Source organism: Mesoplodon densirostris, chromosome 6 (genome assembly GCF_025265405.1).
Source record: "Mesoplodon densirostris isolate mMesDen1 chromosome 6, mMesDen1 primary haplotype, whole genome shotgun sequence".
Lineage (NCBI taxonomy): Eukaryota > Metazoa > Chordata > Mammalia > Artiodactyla > Ziphiidae > Mesoplodon > Mesoplodon densirostris.
The window spans coordinates 116,497,104-116,522,808 of NC_082666.1; the positions used below are offsets into that span (position 1 = coordinate 116,497,104).

The 25,705-nt window shown below is 49.0% G+C and overlaps 2 protein-coding genes across 2 annotated transcripts; both read left to right on the forward strand.

The window, feature by feature from the left end:
* The first annotated feature begins 372 nt into the window (after positions 1–372).
* On the forward strand, positions 373–8,124 carry CDK20 (cyclin dependent kinase 20). Its single transcript, XM_060102488.1, is given in 9 exon segments — positions 373–765; positions 1,127–1,240; positions 3,372–3,560; positions 3,814–3,935; positions 4,127–4,189; positions 4,925–5,048; positions 5,483–5,638; positions 7,135–7,276; positions 7,279–8,124. Coding segments are annotated over 9 exon segments (1,455 nt in total). The 5' UTR covers positions 373–690; the 3' UTR covers positions 7,749–8,124.
* A 1,679-nt stretch (positions 8,125–9,803) lies between these two features.
* FBXW12 (F-box and WD repeat domain containing 12) lies at positions 9,804–23,644 on the forward strand. The gene is given in 7 exon segments (XM_060100527.1): positions 9,804–9,981; positions 10,922–11,085; positions 13,675–13,712; positions 20,279–20,442; positions 20,892–21,010; positions 22,847–22,859; positions 23,511–23,644. Coding segments are annotated over 7 exon segments (810 nt in total).
* Positions 23,645–25,705: the final 2,061 nt, after the last annotated feature.

Here is a 25,705-nt window from a genome sequence, read left to right on the forward strand (position 1 = left end):
TGTTGCCAACTGACACTCCCTCCACAATGCAGACCCGAACCCGACTCGCTTCAATCATCATTGGCTTTGGGGCTCACAGGTGGAAGCTTGCACCTCTAGGTATAGGGGCGAGGGTACCCTGGCCTGCCCGAGGAGTCGGCCCCGCTCCGTCACCTTTCGGCCACGCCCTCGGCGCCGTGGTCTCGCCCCCGGATTGCGGCCCCGCCCCATGCCCCGCTCGCCCCGCTCGCCCCGCTGAGCGCCCCGCCCGCCTCGCTGAGTGCCCCGCCTCCACCCCGGAGAGCGGCTCCACCCTTCCGCCTAGGTAGCCCGCTCCCAAGGCTGTTCCGCCTTGCTCCCAGGCTGCATGCCCCCGCCCCTCTGCGTATCCTGGCGTCACTCGTCACGTGACGCCCGGCAGTGCCGCTAGGGGACGGCGGTGGCTCTCGCTCCCGCTGGCACGGTCTGCGCACGGGTGATTTCGGCCGAATGAAGCTCACTGAGGCGTGATGGCGAGGGCCTAGGGGAAGGCGCAGACAGGCCCGGACGCCGCCTGTAGCTGCCCTCGGCCTCCCGGCCTCTGCGCTGTTTACTGCGCCGTTGCTAGGCAGCCGCATCTGGGCGCGGGAGGCAGGGCGGGCTAATGCGGAAAGGTACGGGTGCCGGGGAGGGGCTGTGATTGCGGAGGGTCCGGGTGTCTGGCAGAGGGCTATGGAGCAGTACTGCATCCTGGGCCGCATTGGGGAGGGCGCGCACGGCATCGTCTTCAAGGCCAAGCACGTGGAGGTGAGCACCCAGCCCTTCCTCCTTCGGTTCCATTGAGATCTACCCGTTTTCCCGTCCCACGCTTGGGCTCCTGCCTCCCCGCAGCTTTTCATGGCGTGCCCCCGCCTCTTTTGCTCTCTTGAGTGGAGGGCGTCCAGGTTGCGGCCAGCCACCAGCGGTGCTTTCTTCCGGAGAGTGCCCCCTAGGAGCGTGGCGTGGATGTCTTGAGCTGTTTGCTCAGCGCTGCGCCTGCTGGCCCTGATTTCCCTTCAGCACGGGGTGGGGGGCGCGTCCCACCCCCACGAGGGCCTCAGGCCTCAGCGTCGCATCCCCTTTTCCAGCCGGGGATGGGGCTGCAGTGTCTGCGTCCTGTCCCCAACAGACTGGAGAGATCGTTGCCCTCAAGAAGGTGGCCCTGCGGCGGCTGGAGGATGGCATCCCCAGCCAGGCCCTGCGGGAGATCAAGGCCTTGCAGGAGATCGAGGACAGTCAGTATGTGAGTGGGGCTGGTGTTCTGAGGTGCTGGTTCCCGCCCTCCTCCATTCACTCCCACTCTGAGGTCCTGCAGTCACTCTTCACTCATCTGCTTCCTCACCCCTCACTCACTCCCTTTCTTCTCCACTTGTTCACCCTCATTCACCCAGTTACTTCACTCATTCATTCCCTCCCGTTCACTCACTTATTTCTTTGCGTACTCGTTCGCTCATTCACTAACTTATCCCTTTTTTCTCAAAACACTTAGTGATTTCTGATGATAATGATAATTGCTACCTATTGAGCTCCTGTTATGTTCTGCACGCCAGGTTAACTGCTTTATGTATATTGTCCCTCTGAGTTTTGTCCTCTCCTCCGTCCGCAAGGCACGTTCAGGCTCTCCCTATCTCAGGCCAGGGGAGGAGGCGCAGCCACCAGCTTATGGGTGCTCAGCTTGTTCCGCTTGTCTGTGGAGGCTTTGGCCCAGGTCTGATCGCAGAATCAGGACGGTTTAACATTGGGGCCTCCCATAGACTACCCTCTACTGGCCACTGGCAACACAGAAACCAGCCCCTACCCTGCTCTTGAGAACTGAAGTGTGGTAGGGGAGATGGACAAAGGCTACAGCGCCCATCTGGCATGGTTTGTGCTGTGACAGGCCTGGGAGGGGCTGTGGGCACACGAGGAGAGACACCTCACACACCCAGTTTCATTCTCTTTGTGGTATTCTCTCTTGTCCATGTCCTGAGTAGAGGATGTGCCTTACTTCCTGGGGAGTGACAAGGGTAGGTCCACCCACCTAAGGGTGGGTGATACTCTGACTTGTTTCTTATTCTCTGGAGCTGTCCTTGATATATTGGGTGACACAAGCATGTTATAAAACTGCATGTGTCATCTTGGTTTCGTAGGAAAATATTTTGTATATATATATACGAATACATGTCTGTGTGTGCCATGTCTCTTGTAAAGTCTGGTGGAATAGACTCCTAAGGCTGACTATAGGTGATAGGGTTTTTCTTTTGCTGTGTTTTTCATTATAATTTTGGGTATTATCTGAATGTATTTGTTTGTCCCAATCTGTAAAATGGGTGTCTACTACCCTCAACATCAGAAAAACAGCAATATGGCCATTCTTGTTTTTTTGAGGAAAGTAAAAGGGCTTTGCTGACAGCTTGTGTGTGGGAGAGGTGGAGGGCCCGTAGGAAGCTGGTGATACGGTCCCATGTCCTGTGCATCAGCAGGCCTGAAGAGTCTATCTTTAAAACACTCCAGATCTTACCCTGGCCCAGGCCATCCTCACCTCTCATCGGAACAACTACAGCAGGCTCCCCTGCCCCCCACCCCGCCCCCCTGCCACTGCCTCCACTCCACAGTCAAAAACTGTACATGAAATCATCCACTCCCTGGCTTGAAAAGCTCCAGAGGCTTCTCTTCACTCTGAAAGAACTGTCACCGTCTGCTTCCACCCGACTCCAGCCTCTGTTTTCATTCATTCACAACATCTTAAGTGTCTCTCCCATGATAAGCACTGTCTAGGCTCCAGGAGTGCTGAACGGAGCAGCCTCCTTCCTGTTCTTGCCTCCGGGCCTTGTGTTTGCTGTCCCCTGGCCCAGAGCTCCTTCCCAGATGCCTTCTCTTCTTTCTTCATCAGAATCTTCATCAAAATACCCTATATGTTTGTTGTTTGGTCATTTGTCAGTCATTTGCCCCCTGAACTTAAAGTCCTTCAGGATCCACCAGCCCTTGCTTCTCCTGTTCACCACTGTGCAGCCTGCCCTTGTGACCTTGTGGGCCTTCAGGAAGTATATGTGACATGTCTCCTGCTCTCCCAGTGCTGGGAGTTGTGATCACCTGTGTGTGTGTGTGTGTTTCCAGGTGATTTTCCAGTTCGTGGGCTGGGTGGGGGAGCAGACACTGCCCTAAGTCGCCTCTGTTAGACCTCCTTTTCCCTGAGTGTTTACTGGAGCATTAGAGTAGGGACTTGCCTTCTCCTGGGAGAGGGAAGCAAGAGATCACCAAGCTCCCTGATTCTGAGCTCACATCTCATGCCACCGTCTCTGCCTGCCTGGTCCTCTGTTGGTGCAAGGGCTGAGGGTCCCAGAGAGAGTCTGAGCCATGTGAGTCTGGAGGCTGACGGGATGCCCCGCTTGCAGGTGGTACAGCTGAAGGCCGTGTTCCCGCATGGCGCAGGCTTCGTGCTGGCCTTCGAGTTCATGCTGTCAGATCTGGCTGACGTGGTACGCCACGCCCAGAGGCCGCTGGCCCAGGCGCAGGTCAAGAGCTACCTGCAGATGCTGCTCAAGGGGGTCGCCTTCTGCCATGCCAACAACATTGTGCATCGGGTCAGTTCCAGCATGGGCTGGGGTGGGACCGGGGTGGGGGGGCGGTGGCTGGGCTGTGGGTAGGCCAGCCCTTGATGAAGGGCATGGTTAGAAAAGGGACAGAGGGGGCAGGGCCTACGGGTAGGAGGCCAGGGCTGGGGCCCTGGAGGAGGTCGGGTCTTGCACTGACCTGGGTGCCCAGCCTGCCAAGCCCTCCTGTCCCGAGGTCCTGTGGGGGCTCTGGAGGAACTGATGCCTCTTTTGGTGCTCTCAGGACCTGAAACCAGCCAACCTGCTTATCAGTGCCTCGGGCCAGCTCAAGATAGCGGACTTTGGCCTGGCCCGGGTCTTTTCCCCAGATGGCAGCCGTCTCTACACACACCAGGTGGCCACCAGGTAGGGAGGACCAGTTCCCAAGCGGGATCTGGCAATAGACAGGCCCCAACCCTCCTGCTGGGAAGAGGTGCTTCTGGACCTTCTGTCCAAACAGTGCTCTTGGGGCTGGTGTGGGGGGCCAGGGTGACCTTCCGAGGCAGCTTCCTGACAGACCGGTGACCTGGCTGTGACCACCTGCCCTCCTCTCACAGGTGGTACCGTGCCCCTGAGCTCCTGTATGGTGCCCGCCAGTATGATCAGGGTGTCGACCTGTGGTGAGAATCCTATGGGCTGGGCAAGGGGGAATGTGGGTCGCTGGGTCACCTTTTCCTCCTGGGCATTGAGGTCTCTAAGCCATTTGGGGGTTTTCCTGCCGTGAGCTCTAGGTTGCCATGGGGGTGTCTCCCCTGGTTAGAGTATCTCTGAGGAGTTTGGGATCAGTGTTCCTCCCCATGACAGTTTTGAGCTGGGAGGGATCAAGTGGGATCAGAGTGGTTGTCCCAGTAGGAAGCTTCTGGGCTGAGGTCGGGGAGGTGGTCTGAGGCATGGGGCATCTAAGCTGCTATGCAGGGGGTGATATCCCAGGTTGCAATGTTCCTGAGCTGTCTAGAGGCCTGGGTCCCTGGATATGAAGGCCCTGAGCCTTTATTTGGAGTAGGATGGTTTGTATATGCCTAAGAGTTTGAGATTTGGGGGCCGTTTTGGAGTCTGCCCCAGAATGGGAGGAGGTGGCAGTGTGTCCCAGAATGTGAAGCTCTGAGAAGTCTCAGAACTGTTGAGGGGTTGATGTGTGTTCCAGAGTTGAGGCCTGAGAGCTGTTTAGAGAGGGGGATATGCTCTGTGTTCTAGGCTTGAAGTCTTTGACTGTTCGGGGATCTGTATCCTTAGCTATGAAGCCTGAAGTCTACTTTGTGGGTACCTTGACCGCAGCATGAGGTGTGGGTGCTGGTGTGGGGAGATCTGTTTCCATGGTGTGAGATCTCTGAGTTGTTTGGGTTCTGTATCTGCAGGGCTGTGGGCTGCATCCTGGGGGAGCTGTTGAACGGGTCCCCCCTTTTCCCAGGGGAGAATGACATTGAACAGCTTTGCTGTGTGCTTCGCATCTTGGGCACCCCCAGTCCTCAAGTCTGGCCGGTTTGCAGGGGCCTGCGGTGGGGTGGGGTGGGGGCGGGTGGCTTCTATTACCCCAATAGCTAGTGACTCCCCTGTCCCGCACCTTCTCTCTCGTGGCCCCATGCCTCCTTGACTTCCCGGACCTCGGTCCTGGCCCAGCGTGGGGTCTCCTCCACCCCTGCCCTGCTGGAGGCGGGAGGGCCAGGGCCCAAGCCCTATCCCCTCCCACCCGTCCCCAGCACACACGCATCCAGACCGAGCTGGGCATGGATCAGGTGCCTGAGATGTGGAGGAAGGACTGAGCACGTGATGTCACAAGTGACGTGTGAGCAGGGGCGCACGGATGGGGGGAGTGATGAGTGAGTGGGAGCAGGTAGGTGACAGGGAGCGAGAACGGACACCCAAGGGGGCTGGCGGTGTGGGTGCCGGCCCTGACGGACCCCCTTCTCCTCCAGGAGATCAAGGACCTGCCTGACTACAACAAGATCTCCTTCAAGGAGCAGGCTCCCGTGCCCCTGGAGGAGGTGCTGCCCGATGCCTCTCCCCAGGCCTTGGACCTGCTGGGGCGTTTCCTCCTCTACCCTCCACGCCAGCGCATTGCAGCCTCCCAGGTAGGGTGACACCCGTTGCCCTGACCCTCCCCGTCTGTGCCCTTTTGACCCAGCAGGTTGAGATTCTCAGAACCTGTGATGGGCTGGGACCAGAGCCCCTGGAGCCAGGGGTAGGGGGGTGCAGGGCAGGTGTGCCTCTCCTGAGTGGACCCTAGAGGGGACCCTAGTGGGCAGGCGTCCAGGGGTGGCCCATTAGAAGGGCATGCACACCTCGCAGAAGAGCGAGTCTCGGGTTGTTGGTGACTCGCTTCTTCATCCCTTCATTCCTTCAACAAGAGTTTACTAGCATCTGGCACGTGCTGAGCATCGTCCTGGACCCTGATCCAGAGGGCACAGACGTGGCTCGTGCCTGTGGGGTCTCCACCCCGTGGCGAGGCAGGACTGTCAGGCTGTGGGAGCCGAGGGGAGGGATGTTGGGACTGACTTTGGGGTCATGCAAGGCTTCCTGGAGAAGGGCTGGTTTAAGCATGGGGAGCTGTTTTCCCAAGAGAAATGATGAGCAGAGGCCTGGAGAGGAGGACCCAGGAGGGGTGGGTTGTGGCTGGAAGGCAGGGGAGGAGGGGAGGACCATGGGCTGATGGCTGATGGTGTGAGGGCCTCCGTCGGGTGTACCTGGGCCTCTGGCCTCATGGCGGCCTCCCATCCCTGCCCTCGGCACTAGCTGTGTGTGTTTACACGTGGCCCTGGCGAGTTCCCGTGTCAGCAGCACCTTCAGAGCGTACTGAGGCCAACTGACCACCTCTCAGCCCCCTGCTGCTGCCCCCAGTCTAAGCGCCACACCCCCCCCCCCCCCCCCCATCGCCTCCCAGAATCTGCTTCTCCTGCCCACTTAGTCTCTCCTCCACGTGGCAGAGAGAGGGACCTTGTCCAGGTAGGCTGTCGCATCCTCGCCTGCAGGGCCCTCCTGGGGCTCCCGCAGAGGAGAAGCCAGGTCCTGGTGGCCCCGGGCATCACACATTTGGGGCCATCACCTCTGTGACTCTGCCAGCTCCCATTCCCCTTGCTCACTCCCCTCGGGCCCGAGGGCTCCTCCATGTCCTGGGGGTCTGTGCATTTCTGTCCCTAGGCCTCACTCATTCACCTTCCAGGTCTCTGCTTGAACGCCACCTCCCAGGGGCCTCCCCTCACCATTCTTCAGGCCTGCAGCCCCCCCAGGATTCCTCAGCCCCCCCTCGTACTTTCCCTTTCCCACAGCACTAATCATCTGATGCACAGTGTGTCTTACTTCTTTATCGTGTTTATTACCCCCACCCTTCACTCTGTGGAAAACTTGAAGGCAGAGCTCTTTGTTCTGTTCACCGCTGCATCTCCTGTCTCTGGAGCAGTGCTCAAACAATGAGCACTGAGAGGTGTTGGAGTCACCTGAACCATCGTTCAGATGAAGGATGAATCCTCTTCAGGGCAGTGTTCACATCTCCTCCTCGGAGGGAAGTGGCTGAAGCTGGGACGGGGAGGTGACCACTTTCCTTTCGCTGCCCCTTGCTTGCTACCCTCAGGCCCTCCTGCACCAGTACTTCTTCACAGCTCCCCTGCCTGCCCACCCCTCGGAGCTGCCGATTCCTCAGCGCCCAGGGGGACCTGCCCTCAAGGCCCCCCCAGGACCCCCCCACGTCCATGACTTCCGCGTGGACCGGCCTCTCGAGGAGTCGCTGTTGAACCCGGAGCTGATTCGGCCCTTCATCCTGGAGGGCTGAGACGTTGGGCCAGGCCCCACCGGCGTGTCCCCCGCTTCCCTCCCCAGAACAAACCAGGCCTCTTGTTCTTCTCCTCCGGCCTGATTCGACCACAGTGGTCCTGCTCCTGGCCAGGCCATCCAGCCTCAGCAGAGGGGACCCTCGGCCTGTGCCGTCGGCCTCCCATCTGTGTGCTGGTAACAGATCCATCAGAAGGAGGCAGTGAGTTCTGCTGTCAGGCCTGCCATGGGGCTGGTTCTCTAGTTGCTGCCTTCCTGGTCAGGGACAGTCCTGATACAGCCATTTGGGGGAGCGCTGAGTGTACGATGTCCTCATGTCGGAAATCCAAGTGGGAAGGGAAGTGTGGGTTGATTTTGTTCTCAGAGACATTAAACACTCGTTCACTTTTGAGATTTATTATAAAAAACCCCCAGTAGTTCTGCGTGATGTATTCCCCTCTTCCTTTCCAGTTGAGGGAAGTGGCTAAGGTAGCATCATCCCCTGGCCCTTGCTTCTCTGTGGTCACTGGGAAAGTGGCCCCATTCATGGCTACTTTACTCTTGGGGGATTGCTAGGCGGTTCACGTGACAGCTCCCTTTGGGAGGTGAGTTGGCAGAAATCAGGACCCAGGAATGGCTCAAGTTGGGGACCCAATAAGTGACCCTCCACACCTTAAGCTGGTTTACCATCATCACCCTCAGGATACGGGTGAGCCTGGACCACATGGGCCTCCTCGTTACTCAGAGATACTGGGCAAATAAGAAGACAGACATTCCTGGAACTCATTTGTTAATTCAGTAAATCCCAATACAATCTGAACTGGCTCTTGTTTTTCTTATTAAATAATTTGGTAAGCCAATTCTAAAATATATGTGGAAATGAAAGGGTTAAGGGGAGGCAGAAGCGGAAGAAAAGGCAAAAAATGATGAAAGGACTTAGCCTGTCAGATACCAAGACTATCATAGGGCTGTAATGAGCAATGTGGTATTGGTTCACAGATAAATCAGAGAAACGTATTCTTAGCAATCTTTTATTCGTAAAATACTCATTTTGTGCTCATGTGGATAGAATTCTGTAAGCACTGCAGTCACAGAGGTGACTAACAGTGCCATAGTCACTGCCCTCCCAGCTCTTAGAGGGCAAAGCACAGTAAACTCCAGCTGTTGCTTTCAGGGAAGAGTCTGAGTGTCTCATATGTCTTTAAAGATGTTTTAAAGATCTGGCCTCTGCCTGTTTGTCCAGCCACATGTAGACGGTAAGCTTCAGTTTAGCTCAGTTTCTGGTGTCTCTCACCTCCGTATGAATGCAAGTCTGTACCCAAACCCTGACCACTGACCCTCAGCCAGTTCCACTCACAAAGACTAAAGCTTACTCCACCCTGACATTGACCCTCACCTTGACCTTAAACCTTACACTTAACCTGACCCTATCACCCTGACCCTGACATAGACACTGACTCTCACCCTCACTCAATTCTTTGCCAGCCCCTTCCCCACCCATGCCTGGCTTTGATCTTGGCACTGACTCTGACCCTCACCCAAACTCTGACCCCGTTTGACCTAGAACTAAACCTTGTCCATGAACTTGGCTCTCATCTTCACCTTAACCCTGAGTCTCTAATTGACGTTCCTCTTGATGCTCCTGATCCTGATCCTGACCGTTAACATGCCCTTCACACTTGCCTTGAACTTGACTTATCTTTGACAATGGCAACTTCTCTCACACTGATTGTGAATACTGTGATACATGAGATAACACCTTCAATCTGATTCTGACCCTCAACTTCACTCTGCCCCTAGACTGAACCCTCACCTTGACAAGGACCATCATACTGACCCACCCTGCCCTTGAACATGCGCCTTGATGCTGAACTACACTGTACACTCAAGGTGAAACTAGTCTGCACCCCAAGCCTGACCATGATCCTGATCCTGATCGACGCTCATCTTGACCTAGACCTCCATTTCACCCTGACCTGGGTCCTCATCCTAATGCTGAGCCTCACACAGAACATGGACTCACACTTGGCTGTCACCATTGACACCCTAATCCCATCATGACCTTGAACCTGATCTAGACCCTGACCCTGAAATTGAACTTCACACTGACACTGACTTTCATTATTATGATGACTCGTGCTCAGCCTGATCGTCACCTTCATCTTGACCCATCCTCACTTGGAAACTTAACCTGGAACTTGATTTTGACTATCAACCAAACTCTGACCCTCTGTGGTAAGCAGAATAATGTGCCCCCCCGCCAAAGATGCCCATGTCCTAACCTGTGAATACATTGCCTTACACACAAAAGGGACTTGGCAAATGTGATTAAAGGGTACAGACTTTGAGATGGGAAGAGCATCCTGGATTATGCAGATTGGGCCAATGTAATGGGGTTGCGGGGAGGGAGAGTTGGAGGAGGAGGACTTAATTCCTTCCAGCAGCAATAGAAAAGGAACCCACCTTGACTTTTAATTGACCTTGACCTTCACAATGAACATCATGCTCACCCTGACCCTGATATTACCTCACATTGATCTTGACCCTGAACCTGACACTGACTCTAATCCTGAACATCAACCTCACCCTCACCTTGACCCTGAACCCTACACGGAACTGGACATCCACTGTCAACTTGAATCCAAGTTTCCATCTTACTTTCACCCTGACAGTAACCATCATCCTAATCCTGACATTCATCCTCTCACTGATCCTCTCTAATGGAGCCTCAACCTGATCCTAACCTTGGCTCTCACACTGATCTTGAACCTAACCCTGGATCTAAAATTTCCCTTATAGTGACCTTGTCCTTGAAGCTGATTCTGACACCATGACCCTGACCATTCTCTTATCTTGATCCTTCACCTGACATAGAATTTTACCTTGAACTGGACACTCACCCTCACTCTGATTCTGATCTTCATCTCTCTGTCCCTGATCTTACCCTCATCCTGACTGTGACCCTGGCTGCTGTGACATTGAGCTTGATCAAGACCTTCACCCTTACACTAACTCTGATCTGATCTTGGCCAGGGCCACGACCAAAACCAGGGTGAGGTCCAGGGTCGGGGCTAAGGCTAGGTAGGGTGAGAGCCTGGGCAGGAGCCATGATGAGGGAGGTACCAGGTTAGGGCCAGGGCTTGGGCAAGGGCCAGTGCCAGTGTAAGACGGAGGCTGAGGGTCATTCTGAAGGTGATTGTGAAGACCAGGGTCGGGGCTAGGGCAAAGCTCAGGATGAAGGTGTGTACTAGGGTGAGTCAGGGTCAGGTGAGGGTAGGAACAGGAGTATGGTAGATGTCAGATGCTAATGAAGTCAAGGGTGATGATTAGAGCGAGGTTGAGGAAGAGGGTCAAGGTCTGGATAACGGCCAGCACCAGGGCAAGGGCTCGGGAGGTGCTGGGTTCAGGGGCACCACAAGGTCCCGCGTGAGGGTCAGGGCGAAGGTCAGAACGAGGATGAATGTCAGTATAAGGGGGTGGGCGAGGGTCTCAGCGAATGTCAGGACAAGGGCAGAAGCCAGTCTGAGGCCATGTAGAATCGGGGCTGGTGAGCGGATTAGTAGAAGCGGGTGTTCCGAACCGGAAAGCGCGGAGGCTGGGCGAGGATTAAGCGAGCGGGCGGGGCTCGGCCTGCGGGGGCGGGAGCGCAGCGGAGGCGTATCCCGACCCAGCCAGCCACGGGGCGGGCGCTGTGGAGCCGCAGATGGGTTTGCACGAGCTGCTGCACGTCTTCTCCTTCTTGGAGGACATGCTCTGCGTCGCCCAGGTGGACACGGTAGCGCGTCCTGTCCCAGGCGGGAGGCAGGGCTGGGCTCGTGGTCACCGGCGTGTCCACGGTCGGCCTGTCCCCTCGGAGCCTCAGTTTCCCAAATCTGGGAGGGGGCGTCGGACGGCCCTGAATCCGCGATCTGCAGAGGACGCTCTTGGCCCCCGGGATGGCCACCTCGGCGACCTATGAAGGAGTCGCTCTGAAAGCCTCTTATCCCTCTGTCCCGCCGTCCCTCCGTCCGTCCGTCCCTCCGTTTGTCGGTGTGTCCAGAGCTCCTGCGCGGTTGGCTTGCACCGGGCACCTGTGAACAGGGTTCACCGCTAAGATTGGCCTAGGGATCCCCACCTCTTCTGGAATATTCTGGAATTTCCCTTCTGGGGCCTGCCTGGAAAGCCGTGCTCTCCCCGTGAGTGGCACCTCCGCCTGTCCCTTCCCAGCCAGTCGAACTGTACTGGCTCTGCGCCCTAAGTGCCTGTTTAGTGCATTAGTCTGATCTGCGCTTCTGCCCCGTTGTGTTCCGAGCTCTTCCTCCTCTGTGCTCTTACTCAGCACAACTGTAACTAAATGATCACGTACTGTACTTGTTAAACGTTTGCCTCCCCCCGCACCCCCCCCATCCCCGCTAGACTCATTCTTTTGTCTCTTGCATCACTGTGTGTATAACCACTGTATGATCACTGTGTGTATACACTCAGCGTATGGCTTGATATTTAGTGCACTCTAAGTAAATGTTTGTTGAGTAAATGAATTTCTTTACTTTTAAAATATTATATCATTTTACAAAAAGATTAATAAACAGACCCTGACCTGAATTGTGTAATTATAACTTAAATGTATCAAGTAAAATACTGGGTTGTTATCCCCATTTTTACCAATAGGGAAAGTGAATATCGTGCCGTGAGTGCGTTGGCTGAGGTCACCCAGGTAGTCTCCCAGCAGATTTTGAAAGGGAGGTGCCTTTTACCCTTTGATAGCAGCAACTTCTCCAGGTTCTGGTTTCCCTGTTAGGTAAAATGAGGTCAATAAACCCTGCCTCACAGTGTCATCATGAAGATCAGCATCTAGCAGAGGCATTCTCCAAGGTGGGTAACACCCATTTTGCAGGTTATATTACATACTATAATTTTATGTTAGGGAAGTAAGAACATCTCAGTTGGGTTTTGAACTGGGAACTATAGAAAAACAGAATGCGGAAATCTTCTTACCTGGTTTGATTATTGCAAAATATCAACTTTACATTCCTACTAGCCAAAAAGATTTCTTAAGGACTGAGAAACTTTGATTTCGGGTGAGTGAGGGCTGTGGAAGTAGGAACCTGGGCTCAGACAGGGTGGTTGTTATTTCTGCCAGGGCCTGGAAAACCACATATCTGGATGGGACCCTCAGTAGGTCTGGGCCACAGAAAGCTCCAGAGTGGTTTCTACTGAAGCTGTACAGGCTCCAGAATCCAGGGTGGCCCAGGTGGAGAGGCCAAGAAGTTCCAGGATGCAGGTGTGGGCCTGAGGGAGGGGGAGGCAGGGTACTCTGATCCCTTCCCAGGGCCACCTGAGCCTCTTCCAGATACTTCTGCAGAGAGCAGTTTGTGGGAATAGGGCCTGTGTGGCCTCCCCAGGTAGCAGTTCTGTTCCTTCACCTTGGCATCTCTGGGACATCCCTTTAGCCAGAGCCTTAATTTACTCCATTGCAGCAGCCTTCTTATGGGTCCTGCTGCTCTGCCCTCATTTCCAGTCCTTCCTTCTCTCTCTCTTTTTTTTTTTAAAATTGGCCCTACCACTTGGCTTACAGGATCTTACTTCCCCAACCAGGGATCCAACCCGTACCCCCTGCAGTGGAAGCTCAGAGTCTTTTTTTTTTTTTTTAATATTTATTTATTTATTTTGCTGCATTGAGTCTTATTTGCGGCACACGGGATCTTTGTTGTGGCACGTGGGATCTTTCGTTGCGGTGCACGGGCTCTCTAGTTGTGGCGCACAGGCTCTAGAGCGCGCATGGGCTTATTTGCCCCAGCATGTGGGATCTTAGTTCCTCGACCAGGTATCCAACCCGTGCCCCCTGCATTGGAAGGTGGATTCTTAACCACTGGACCACGAGGGAAGTCTCCAAATCCTTCCTTCTCACAGCAGCCTAGAACACAGTTTGACTTGCCACTCTTCCATTCACAGTTCTCAAGTGACTTCACACTGTTTTTGCCCTTCTGACTTCCAAGAGTTGGTCTAAGCCTGTCTCCAGCTCCTTTCTCCATGTTCTGATTAAGGCAGCGTACTCATCATCTTTTTCATACTTCTGAATCTTTGCCCAAGTGGATCTTTCTCTCCCTGAAATACTTCAGCCGTTTTCTTAGAGGATAACTATTCATCCTTCAGGAGTTGATCAGTAATTACTTCTGAACCCCTTGGCTCCAATTGAGTTGGTCATTCTCTCCTTTGTCATTCATTATTTGGTGTGTTTTATTTGATTGTCTGAATTTGTCTCTAACTCCCCAGGGGTGAGTGTTCTTGAGTGCAAGCACTGGGTCTCATTTAGCTCTCTGTCCCCTCCACAGGGCCTGGCAGGCTAGGCACTAATTGCATGTTGACTGACCAGGTACTCTTCTAGGTCTGGAATGAGGCTTCAAGGACCAAGGAACGGTGGAGGTGAGTGGAGGAAGAGCCAGGCCTGCTCAGGAGAGTATCCCTCAAAGGAGAGAGGGGTGTACTTTTCAGCACTCACTGCATTTCTGTTAAGTAGACAAGAAGGGACAATCCACAGCCCTTACCAGCAGGAAACTCCTCCCTAGTTGGGGGTGTGAGAATTTTTTTATAGTATATTGAAATATAAGCGATTTTGTTAATCAAGTGGAGGTTGATGTAGGTGGGGGTACTAAACTCAGGGGCAGAAATGTACAGCAAATTGAATGCAGCTGGCTGATAGACAAATCAATAGACAAATGAACCACTTTTATTTGATTTCAACTTTGGGGTAACAACATAGTTATATAAGCATGTTTGATATTAGAACTTAAATAAAAGTCAAAAAATTAAAAGTAGAAAATAAAAAATATTTTAATCATTAAATTATTAAATTTTTCTTTTCTGTTCATTCCTCCTTTGGAACCTGACATCTCTTCTTTTGTCCCAAGAGGTACGTGTCAGATCTTCTGCCTCTTGCAGAATATAGGACAGACTATATAGCCTTGACTATCAACTAGGAGCTATATTTAGTTTTAGTCTTTCCTGATGGAAAACAACTGTTCACATGAAGTTTCCTCCAAACATGGAGGGAATCTTTGCTTGATGGTTTTTATTTTTAGAATAACTGTGAGTTGATAAATTTGAGAATTGTGGAATGCCAATCTTGCCATATTTAGTTTTCAGTATCATACAGCACTGTTCTGTTTGTTGCTTTTTATTCATTTTTTTATTGCTAATAATATTGATTAGAAAAATGATGTTAATCTCTAGTCAGTTTTAAAGTAAGGGAACTTTTATTGGATTTCAGTCTTTATCTCTAAAATTTGGGGAATGTACTCTACCTAGAACATTCAATTCTGGAAATTGCTTTCTCTGTAGATAAGTGGACAAGAGAATGTCTTGCCAAATGTGATTCTCAAAGACACTGTGTCACTAGAAATAAATGAGTTGACTCATAGATTGGTGTAACTATTTGTGGAAGCCCTTGGAGGGCAATTCTCACAGTTGAAATGGGTAGGATGCCAACCCTAAACCCTAGTCTTTGTTCTCATCTTTACTGATAAGCTGGGGTAGGAATTTCCCTTTGAGTAACATAAGTAATATATTTCTTTCAGCAGTTCAAAAAAATCTCTTGAGCAGCTTATCACCTAACCCCCACATGTATGCATGTGTTACCATATTGTGTGTACCTCCAGGTTCCTCAAGCAGATTCTTCAGCTGTCTGCAAGCCAAGTCATGTATGGGTTTTCGGTTCATTACTATTTTATAGTTTTTGGTGCTAAACTCTTTTTAGCATACAGTCATTCTTTGGTATGGTATCCTTGACCTATGTTCATATAAAAAACACTGGGTTTATGTTTCTGGAACTGGGACAACTGCAACAGCATTCCAGGAGCATCGTCACATGCACGTGTCATTTCTAATGTTGTACCTGTCATGGGTACTAGGCCCCAAAACTCTCCAGGCCCATAGAAACTCTTATGGACACAGTAAATGAACATGGTTAACCGGTCATATGTTTTTAATATGTACTCTATAATTCTAATTTAACACTGCAAGTTACTTCTTTAAAATGCTTCATGACCTTTTAAATTCTGCCATCTCTTTAACACACTATGCGTTAGATTTTTGGTTAAAAGTAAAATTGCAAATATTTGCTTTTGTTTAAGGTACAAATATTTTTTTTTGTTTGTGTACAGTAGATTGTTTTGCTGTTAATTGCTGTCTGAAAGGTTTTGGTGCCATGGTGTTTTTTCACTTGATACATCCTTGTATTTCAGAGGCTTATCTCATACTTTACTCATGTGCACGCTTCAGCCTTGTTGACAGTCTGCCCTTTTCTTGGTCAAATCACTTGGTTTTATTTCTTCTGAATATTGGTTATGGTTCCTACTTATGGTTTGATGTATAATGGCCTTAAATATGTAGAAATAGACTTCACTTCCACAAAGAAATGTTATCCCCCCTTTTTCTTAAACCACATTATCTTCTTAGTCTAGCTTTTATTTTCACACTGTTTAGGTTGAGATATGGGTACAAGAAATTTCCCTTTCTGTTTATTTCAACTAAAAGAAAATCAACAACATAAGAATGATGATGTGAGGCAGCTGATACTCAGCCTCTTAGTCCAAGAGATAAAAGGGATGGTGAAGGCCATGGTGGAGCTGAAAGCTCATTCTTTTTTTTTTTTTTTTTTTTTGGTTGTGCCATGAAGCTTGCAGGATCCTAGCTCCCCAACCAGGGATCGAACCCAGGCCCTCAGCAGTGAAAGCACAGAGTCCTAACCACTGGACCACCAGGGAATTCCCTGAAAGCTCATTCTTGTCTGAGAAGTACCGTTCTGTGTGGCCCCAGACAAATTTTTCCAGGTGAGAATTTGATTTCAGTATAGCTAGAGATGTTCTTCTTTTACCTAATTTGTATGTGAAATCTCTTGATTTTTAAGTATTGGCAGCTAGTTCATGTAGGCCAATGCTATGCAGGCCAGACAAGGTAATCTGGATGCCCATTCTGCCTGCAGGCTGTGAGTATGCTACTTCTGGTAGAAGGAACAGAGTTTCAGTGAGGACAGGAAAACCCATATCCGACATAAGCACTGGATCCTTCCCAGTGTGTTAGAGGTCACTAGTGCCTAGTACAGAGCCTGACACATAGGTGCTCAGTGAGTGTACAGGCTTTGAATGGAGAGAAACTCTTTGTGTTGTACTTATTGGGACCATGGGCTGTGAGCTACTTATTTCCCACCCAGCCTCATTTTTCTCCTCTCTGAGATATGACTGGAGCCCTCTGATGCTGTATCAACTCTGGTGACTGTAAATTTTGAAAGCCTTTGTCCATGGGGCCTCCCTAATCCTCTCCCAGATGTTCACTCTCCTTGTGTTTTACTCCCATGGCACTATAGGCTGCCCCTTCTGAAACTTAGCATTTCTCTTCAGAATTTTAGTTTTACTTATCCTCCTAACCACCAGCTGAGAGTACTCATAGGGCAAGGGCCATGTCTCACTCACTTTGGGGTCCACAGACTAGGTGGGGATTCAGTATTCTCCACAGTGTGGATGAGCTAGTGTTTTATCTTCAACAACCTTATAAGCGAGTTGCTATCATAGAATTGACAATAGTTATTGATACATACAAGTTAAGGAGGCAGACTCCTGGAAAATGGTGGATTAATGACTTCTGAAAATTTTCTCATCCATAAAAGCAATGAGAAAACTGGCATAAATTGTCAAAATAAACTTTTACAGAACTCTGGAAATTAACCAGAGACTTACAGTAGTCTGGGAAGTGTTTATTCAAGAAAAAAAATGGCTTATTCTCAGTAAGAGCAGCAAGTATTCACTTGCTCTGTTCCCATAACAACCTTCCAGCTTTGTGTTAGCCTTGAATACCAACAGTTCACAATCACAGTGAAACCAGGAGCTGCAGTCACTGGAAGGGTAAGAATGGGATTAGAGATTCTTCAAAGCCTTATTCCCAGAGAATTGTCATTGTTTGACCTGTCTGGTGTTTCCTGGAAGAGCTCACGTGTAAGCTGTCTTTATTTTACCTTGCTTGGAGTTCACCCAATGTGAAAAACCTTTATCTTGGGGCATTTGTCAAGACAACTAAAGAGAATTGATTAACTTTTTTTTTTTTTTTTTTTTTTTTGCAGTACGCAGGCCTCTCACTGTTGTGGCCCCTCCTGTTGCAGAGTACAGGCTCCAGATGCGCAGGCTCAGCGGCCATGGCTCACGGGCCCAGCCGCTCCGCGGCATGTGGGATCTTCCCGGACCGGGGCACAAACCCGTGTCTCCTGGACTCTCAACCACTGTGCCACCAGGGAAGCCCTGATTAACTTTTTAATTAGTCTTTAATCAGAGTTGATGAATGATCGTTAAGGAAACAATAGGCCAACCAAAGAGTTTAAAAGGAAAACTGGGAATGTGATGTCCTTAGGGGTTTTGGAAAGCTCCAACACATTCCTAGGAATCTAGAAGGCCAAGTGCTTGTGCAGGGCTGTGTGCTAACTCAGGGAAGATATAAAAGGGCTCTAAACTTTTACCTCTGGTTAACCTTGAGGTTCTGTGGAAGCAGGAAGTGAAGACTAAGGCAGAGAAATCAACTGCCTGGCTGAGTGTTGAACACAAGCCCCAACCTGCACATAGAGCGTTTGGCAATGACTAGGAAATTTAGTGGTTCCAGAAATTTAGGAAATCTCTGTCCTCTCATTACTGCACATTAATTTAACTGAGCAGAGACATAAGTGGCCCTACATAACAAAGAATACAGACTTTCAGAGTTACTTCAGAAACTTTTCAGAGTTACTTCACTAAACAAACAAAAAATAATAACAGCAATAATAAACCAGGGATGGGGTGGAATCAGATTCCAGAGTTCTACATTATGTTATTTAAAATGTTCAGTTTTCAACAGAAGTTATAAGTCATGCAAAGAAATAAAGTGTGGCTAATACGCAGGAAACAAAGCAAACAATAGAGACTGTCCCCAAGGAAGCCCAGGCATCCGACCTACTAGACAAAGACTTTAAATCAACTATTTCAGTATGTGTAAAGAACTAGAGGAAATGACCTGAAAAGAACTAAAGGGAAGTATGAGAACAGTGTCTCATTTAATAGAGAATATTAATAAAGAGAAATTATAAAAAATAACTAAACAAATTATGGAGTAGGAGAGTACACTATCAAATTAAAAATTCAAGAGCAGATTTGAGCAGGCAGAAGAAAGAATCAGTAAACTGGAATATAGGTCAGTTGAGATGATCCAGTCTGAGGAACGCAGTGAAGCTAAAGATGAAGAAAAGTGAATCATGCCTAAGAGACCCGTGGGACACCATCAAGCATGCAAGCAACACATCATAGGGAGTTCCAGATGAGAGGAGAAAGAAAGTAGAAAGTATTTAAAGATATGGCTGAAAACTTCCCAAATTTGATGAAAAATGTTAATTTACACATCCAGAAGCTCAGTGAGCTGCAAGTAGGATAAAGTCAAAAGAGTTCCATTTCGAGACACATTATAATCCAACTTGAAAGCCAAAGACAGAATCTTGAAAGCATCAAGAGAGAAGCAACTCATCATGTACAGGACAACCCCAACGAGATTAACTGTTGATTTCTCATAAAAAACCATGGAGCCCAAAAAGGAGTGGGCTGATGTACTGAAGGTGTGGGAAGAAAAATATTGTCATCAAGAATTCTATATCCAGCAAAATGAAGGAGAAAATTAAGACATTCCCAGATTAACAAAAGCTCTGAGAATTTGTTGCCAGTAGACTTGCCCTACAAAAAATACTAAAGAGTCTTTCAGATTGATATGAAAGGACATTAGACAGGAACTTGAATCCACATGAAGAAGTAGCACCAGTAAAGTAACCATATGGGTGTATATAAAAGGCAACGTAAATGAATTGTTTGTAACTCCTTTTTTCCTACGTGATTTAAAGGACAACTGCATAAAACAATAATTGTGACTCTCCGTTGGGTACATAATGTATGAAGATGTAATTTGTATGACAATAACAGCATGAATGAGAGGGGCATAAAATGGAGCTACACAGGAGCTAAGTTTTTTGATACTATTAAGTTGATATTAATCAAAACTAGATTGTCATAAATTAAGATTTTATCCGGTAATCCCCAAGGCAACCACTAAGAACTAAAAGAATATACAGTTGAAGAAATGACAAGGGAATAGGACACAAGAAAATACTTAATACGAAAGAAGGCAGTACCAGAGGAATAGAAGGGAAAATGCATAGAAATAAGCAAAATGACATATGTAAATCCTATCTTATCAGTTGTATTAAATATATATGGATTAAACACTCCAATGAAAAGGCAGAGATTGACAGAAGGGATTAAAAATATCCAAGTATATGCTCTCTACAATAGATACACTTTAGATTCAAAGATACAGGTTGAAAATAATAGAATGGAAACATATACCATGTAAACAGCAACCAGGAGAGAGCTAGAATGACTATGCTAATATCAGACAAAATAGACTTTAAGACAAAAAGTGTTACTAGGGACAAAGAAGGATATTTTATAATAATAAACAGATCAATCCATCAAGAAGATCTAAAAATTATAAACGTATACGGACCTAATAACAAAGCAACAAAATGCATGAAGGGCTGACAAAATTGAAGGGAGAAATAGACAGTTCAACAATAGTGGGAGGCTTCAAAAAAATGCAGACTCTTGAGTTCCAGTTGCATGACCAAGGCTGCATGACCCTGGGTTAGTTGTTTAACCTTTCTCTCATATCTAAAATGGTGATGAGGACCTACTTCATGGGGTTGTTATATAGATTGACTGGAAACACAAAAAGCACCTATTCCTGACATGTGGTGAGCACTCGTTCAGTGTCCTATCGTTATCCCCATTTAACGGTGGAGGAAACTGAGGCCTACATAGGTAAAGTGAGTTGTCCAAGCTAGTAGATGGTGAAGCTGGGAATCAAAGCTAGGCCTATTGATGCCAAAACACCTTCTAATGACTCCTACCTGGGACTGTGGGTCTTTGTTTCAGGCAGCTGTGTCTGAGACGCTGGTCCTCCTGTAAAGCCTCCCAGATGACCCTGGGCACACAGACATGGAAACAGTACTATCTCTGACGATCCGAGCTGGAGTTCCAAATGGAATCTGGGTGGCCAGAGAAGGACTTTATCTGCAAAGCCATTGCTGGGCACAAAGGTACGGGGTGGGGAAGGTGGTAACTCTGTGCATTCCCACTCTTGCCCTGGTCAGATCTCCAGGGATTTGGTTTTTCAGCCAATTAGTTGGAAAATGCCACATAATGAGGACATACCCTGCTATGTTCTATACCTCTGTTATCATTTGATCCTAACAGAGATCATTACATCTATTTCAGAGTAGAAAGAAACAGAAACTAAGAGATAAGGATGTTGTAACTGTTGTTCACAGTAACATGGCTGGTGGGTGGTAGGCAGTCCTGGGCATGATACCCAAATTGTAAGTCTGAAGTCCCAGCTCTTTCTGTCCACCGCTGTCCCCAGAATCAGCACCTGTCATGCTCCTGAGAGAGAAGAGGAATGACTTGCCTGCCTCCCCTTCACCAAGTTGAATGTTCACATCCCAGGTATCCATGTTTGTGCTTAAGGCAAGTCTGTGTTCTCTTTCAGGAGAGATAGATGAGCTGGCCTACATCTCAACCAAAGAGTACTGGTTTGATGGGTGGGAGAAGTCCATGGTGTGCACCATGTTGTCAGATGACACCGTGTGTGCCTGGGATCTGCAAGAAGTGAGCTGTCCAGGAGAGGGCCAGGATGAGAAGTGACCAGATGCTGCTATGTCCTTAGTCTTAGCGAGGCCCTTTGCCTTTATTCTTTTTAACCATCACAGCCAACTTGTGAGGTGAGGAGTGGGAGCCCCATTGTACAGATGAGAAATCTGAGCTGCAGGAGGCTCAGTCACTGTGCCAGGTCACACTTCAGACTTGAGTCCGACTGATCGCAAATGCCCTTGACTTTCTGCTGTCCTGCCTCAGGGAGATGGGCATTTTTGCAGTGCCTGATGGAGGCTGTTTATGCAAGGGGATGACAGCTGCCATGCCCAGTTCTGTGATGTCCACATTGGAGCCAATGCCAGCCTCTGGGTGGTTTTGCCCAGATAATGCAGCTTTTACTCACCCCACTTGCAAACTTAAGCGTTAAAACCTCGATAACATGGTTGGTACTAATTGTTAAAAGCTTTCCTATCCATTTTCATATTCTCCGATTGCTCTTTTTTGTTGTTTAAAGGATACAGTTATTTGCATCATATGTCTTTCCTCCATGGTCAGTTTTTCATTTGTTTATCATGTTTTTTCTTCTCTTCCACATGCTTTATTTTCCTCATATACATTGTGATGTTTGACATTCTAATTTCGAGTGCAGGTCTCTGGTGACTGATGGGTGCAGGCGGCTGGTTTCTGTTTCATTGCAGTTGTGTTGCCCTGAAAGAGACCCATCTTAGGCTGTGGACATGAGACCACACAGGCCTAGATGAGGGGCTCTCGGGCAGGAAGAAGACCTGAAGGCTGGGAGGTTCCAGAGTTGCCAAAACAAAAAGGTCTTGACTTGAACATAAAGAGCTTTGGTGCTGGGGTGGCAGACCTTTTCTGTAAAGGGCCACAGAGCAAATATTTCAGGCTTTGCAGACCACGTGGTCCTGTTGCAACTACTTAACTATGTGGCTGAAATGCAGAAGCAGCTGTATACAACAAAAGGGAGTGGCTGTGTTCCAATAAAACTGTACTTATGGACACTCACATGTGAGTTTCTTGTTTTTTTTCATGTGTCATGAAATATTCTTTGATTTTTTTTTTTTTTAACGAAAATACAGAAATGGTCAGTGGGCTGGGTTTGGCTGCAGGCCGTGGTTTGTTGAACTCTAGTGGGGTCCGTTGGTCACAGTGTGGGTCTGTTAGACAGGGCTAGACCCCTCTGCACCCATTCTGCCTGGCTTCCCAACCTTAATCCTCTTTGTGAACACATCTCCAATCTTATTTTATTTTTAAAAAGCTCAGTCATTTTGTTGGAGTCATGCAGTATGTAGCCTGCTTCTGCGCTCTGTTCCCCTGGTTGCTACTTTCTATTCTGAAATGGGAAGGGGAGTTTCACTGCTTCTTTACCCACTTCCATACTACTAGCCACGGGTGAATAACGTGTATTCTCCGAGGCCTAGTTGACATGAGCCAGTCACCCATGCTGAGTCCCTACTAGTAAGTCTTGTTAGCTGTTTAAGCAACAGAAATCAACTGTTGATTTGCTGATGTGAGGGGGGAGAAAGAAAAGAATGGAAGAATACTGGGATATCATGATTGGAAAAAGATCATGCTAACATGATAACACCTGATAGAAAAAGAACCGTAATAACTCCACATTGGAAACAAACAACATGTGGCAACTCTGAGAAACTCAGAAACAGCAATTAGAGGATTGGTTCTCTGATGCCCTGTCCTAATGTGCTGTGGGCCTGCTGGACCCGGGCTCTTTACCTCGCTGTTCTAGCTTTCAGAATCCTGGGAGAGACCATGTATTTGGGAATCAGCCCATCTCGGACCAGTCATTTTCCTCTGTGCTAATGGCCGTGACAGGGCATGGGCCTTTGCCAGGCCTAGCCCGCGATGGCACTGCTGGGCACACCACTGGGAAGGGCATGTTCTGAGCAGGGCAGTTGTAGATATGCAACAAACTGTTTACAACTACAAGGCTGAATCAGCTTATCTGTAAACCTGGGTTCCTTGGGGGCCAAGTGAGATGCTCCACATGGAAGTTCTCTTTATGCAGCCCTGCACAGCCCAGGTCCTGAGTACAGCCCAGGTCCCCAGCACAGCCTGGGTCCCAAGTACAGCCCAGATCCCGGGCAGGGTGGGTAGTGTTGGGTCCTGACTCCCTGCCCAGCCTTCTTCAGTTGAGCCATAGGTAACCACTGGGAGTGCTTCAGACATCCTGTGCACAGTGCACATGAAGGACCCCACCCTCAGTCCCCCTGCAATGGCACCAACCCCAGGCAGTCTCAACACCCACACTCAGCCACTGCTCTCCTCCAGGACACACCTGTCTCTTCTGTGATAGAACATTGCTTCTGTGTTGTGTTCCCTACCATGCTGTGCAGCCTGTGAGGATGGGGATCACATCCTTTACACCTGCACGTCCCCAGTGTGCACTGGGTGATGGTCGAATGGATGAAAATAATAAGCGTTTAGGAAATAAATGGGCCCTATGTTGAGTTGTTACATTAATTTTGTTGTTGCCTAGGGCACAGAGCTCTGTCGAGCCCTCTACAGCCTGCAGCTCTGGTGAATTTGGTGACTTACCCTCGGCTGCAACTTGTTGTCACCGTGGACGAGCGGGGACTGATCAAAGCATGGAAAGCAGAGAAATTTCCGTAAGCAAGCCTCGTGCCTGCCTACAGGCAGGCCTACATACTCGTCTTCATTGGAGGCCTGTGACTTTCCAGAAGGCCCTCTCCTGCTGGTGAGTGACCCAGCTCTCAGGAACCTCTGCTGTTTCCCAGGGTCTGTGGACCTGGCACCAGACCACTGTGCCAGGTGGCACTTCAAGCCAGGCCCTCCACATGGCAGACCGAGTGACCACGTAATTCTGCTCGGTCCCCCAAGCTCCTCCTTGCCTGCCACGTGGAGGGCAGACTCCTCATCCCCCTTCGGCTCTAGTGTGCCACAGCCTGTTCCCTGGCCCCATCTCTGCAGCCTCTCACCCTCTCAGAGGTCCAGCCCTGTGGGCTGCCTGTGTTTTCTTGTCCACGGGCCCCTGCTTTCCTGTCTCCTGGTCCTACTCATAGTCTTTCTTCCCCTTGCAGTTCCTTCTCACTACTACATTCTCACCCTTCTTTCCCCCTTTTCAAGTCCCCACGAGGGCCCATCTGAAAGGAACACTGAGGCATGTTCGACAGAATGCAAGCATTTGCTTCAGATGATGAAGGCCTTCTGTTGCCAGGACATTTGTTTTAGAGGTGATTCCTGGGCATTGGGAGGGAGCATTTGGCCAGAGAGAAATGGCAAAAGTGGGTGTTAGCTGGCAGATTGAGGAAGGGGCTCTCACCTGGGGGCAGTGTCCTCCTCCTGGAGGGAAGGAGGTCTTTGAAAGAGTGGGCGAACCGGCATCCCAAATATCAAGATGAGCAGACATCCAGGAACAGTTTCACATGTAAGCAGAACTAATTCTGTAAAAGAACTAAGCTCATAAACAAAAAGGTAAAACCTGATGACACAGATTTCACATAAACAACTCTAGTTGTTTAAAGAAGACTTTGGAATAAGTGTAATTAATATCTCCAGAGCAATGTGAGAATATATTGTATAGATGAAGAGGAAGCCACTAAGTTTCTGTCCTGGGAATGGTAGGGCACATGACTCACACATACTTGTCAGTGAAGGACAATTAGAAAAATTAGGAAATATATCGAGTCAGAGAGCTAAAAAGAGCAAACGGTTTCTAGGCCAAGATTCAGAAGATGGCAGAAATCAAAGTGCTGAAGCCTAACAGTGAGGCTGCTTTTGCCCTGGAGATGTTTACTACAAAGCTAAGGGGTTGAGCAGAGCTTTAATAGCCAAGTAGACAAAAGTTGGACTGCAGGGCCACCAAGGGATGGAGCCCTGTGAATCCCCTTACACTGGGTGGGTTATGAAGTTGCAACCTAAGAGTGAAGGTGGTCTGAAAGGAAACAGTCCCTGCACTGGCTGCAGCTGCCCAGTTACTGGGTGGGAGTAAATGAAAATCCTTTCTGGAGAAGGTTAACAACTCCCAAGGCCTCTCTTTTCAAATACAGTGTTCAGCACTCACTTAGAGATAAGTAGGCACATGAGGTAAGATGATATGAACTACCCAAAGCAATTTACACATTCAATGCAATCGCTATCAAACTACCATTGGCATTTTTCACAGAACTAGAGCAAAAAAAATTTTAATTATATGGAAACACAAAAGACCCCGAATATCCAAAGCAGTCTTGAGAAAGAAAAATGGAGCTGGAGGAATCAGACTCCCTGACTTCAGACTATACTACAAAGCTACAGTAATCAAGATAGTATGTATCCTGTTACTTTACCAAATTCATTGATTAGCTCTAGAAGTTTTCTGGTAGCATCTTTGGGATTCTCTATGTATAGTATCATGTCATCTGCAAACAGTGACAGCTTTACTTCTTCTTTTCTGATTTGGATTCCTTTTATTTCTTTTTCTTTTCTGATTGCTGTGGCTAAAACTTCCAAAACAATGCTGAATAATAGTGGTGAGAGTGGGCAACCTTGTCTTGTTAATGATCTTAGTGGAAATGGTTTCAGTTTTTCACCATTGAGGACGATGTTGGCTGTGGGTTTGTCATATATGGCCTTTATTATGATGAGGAAAGTTCCCTCTATGCCTACCTTCTGCAGGGTTTTTATCACAAATGGGTGTTGAAATTTTTTTTTGGGGGGGTGTTGAATTTTGTC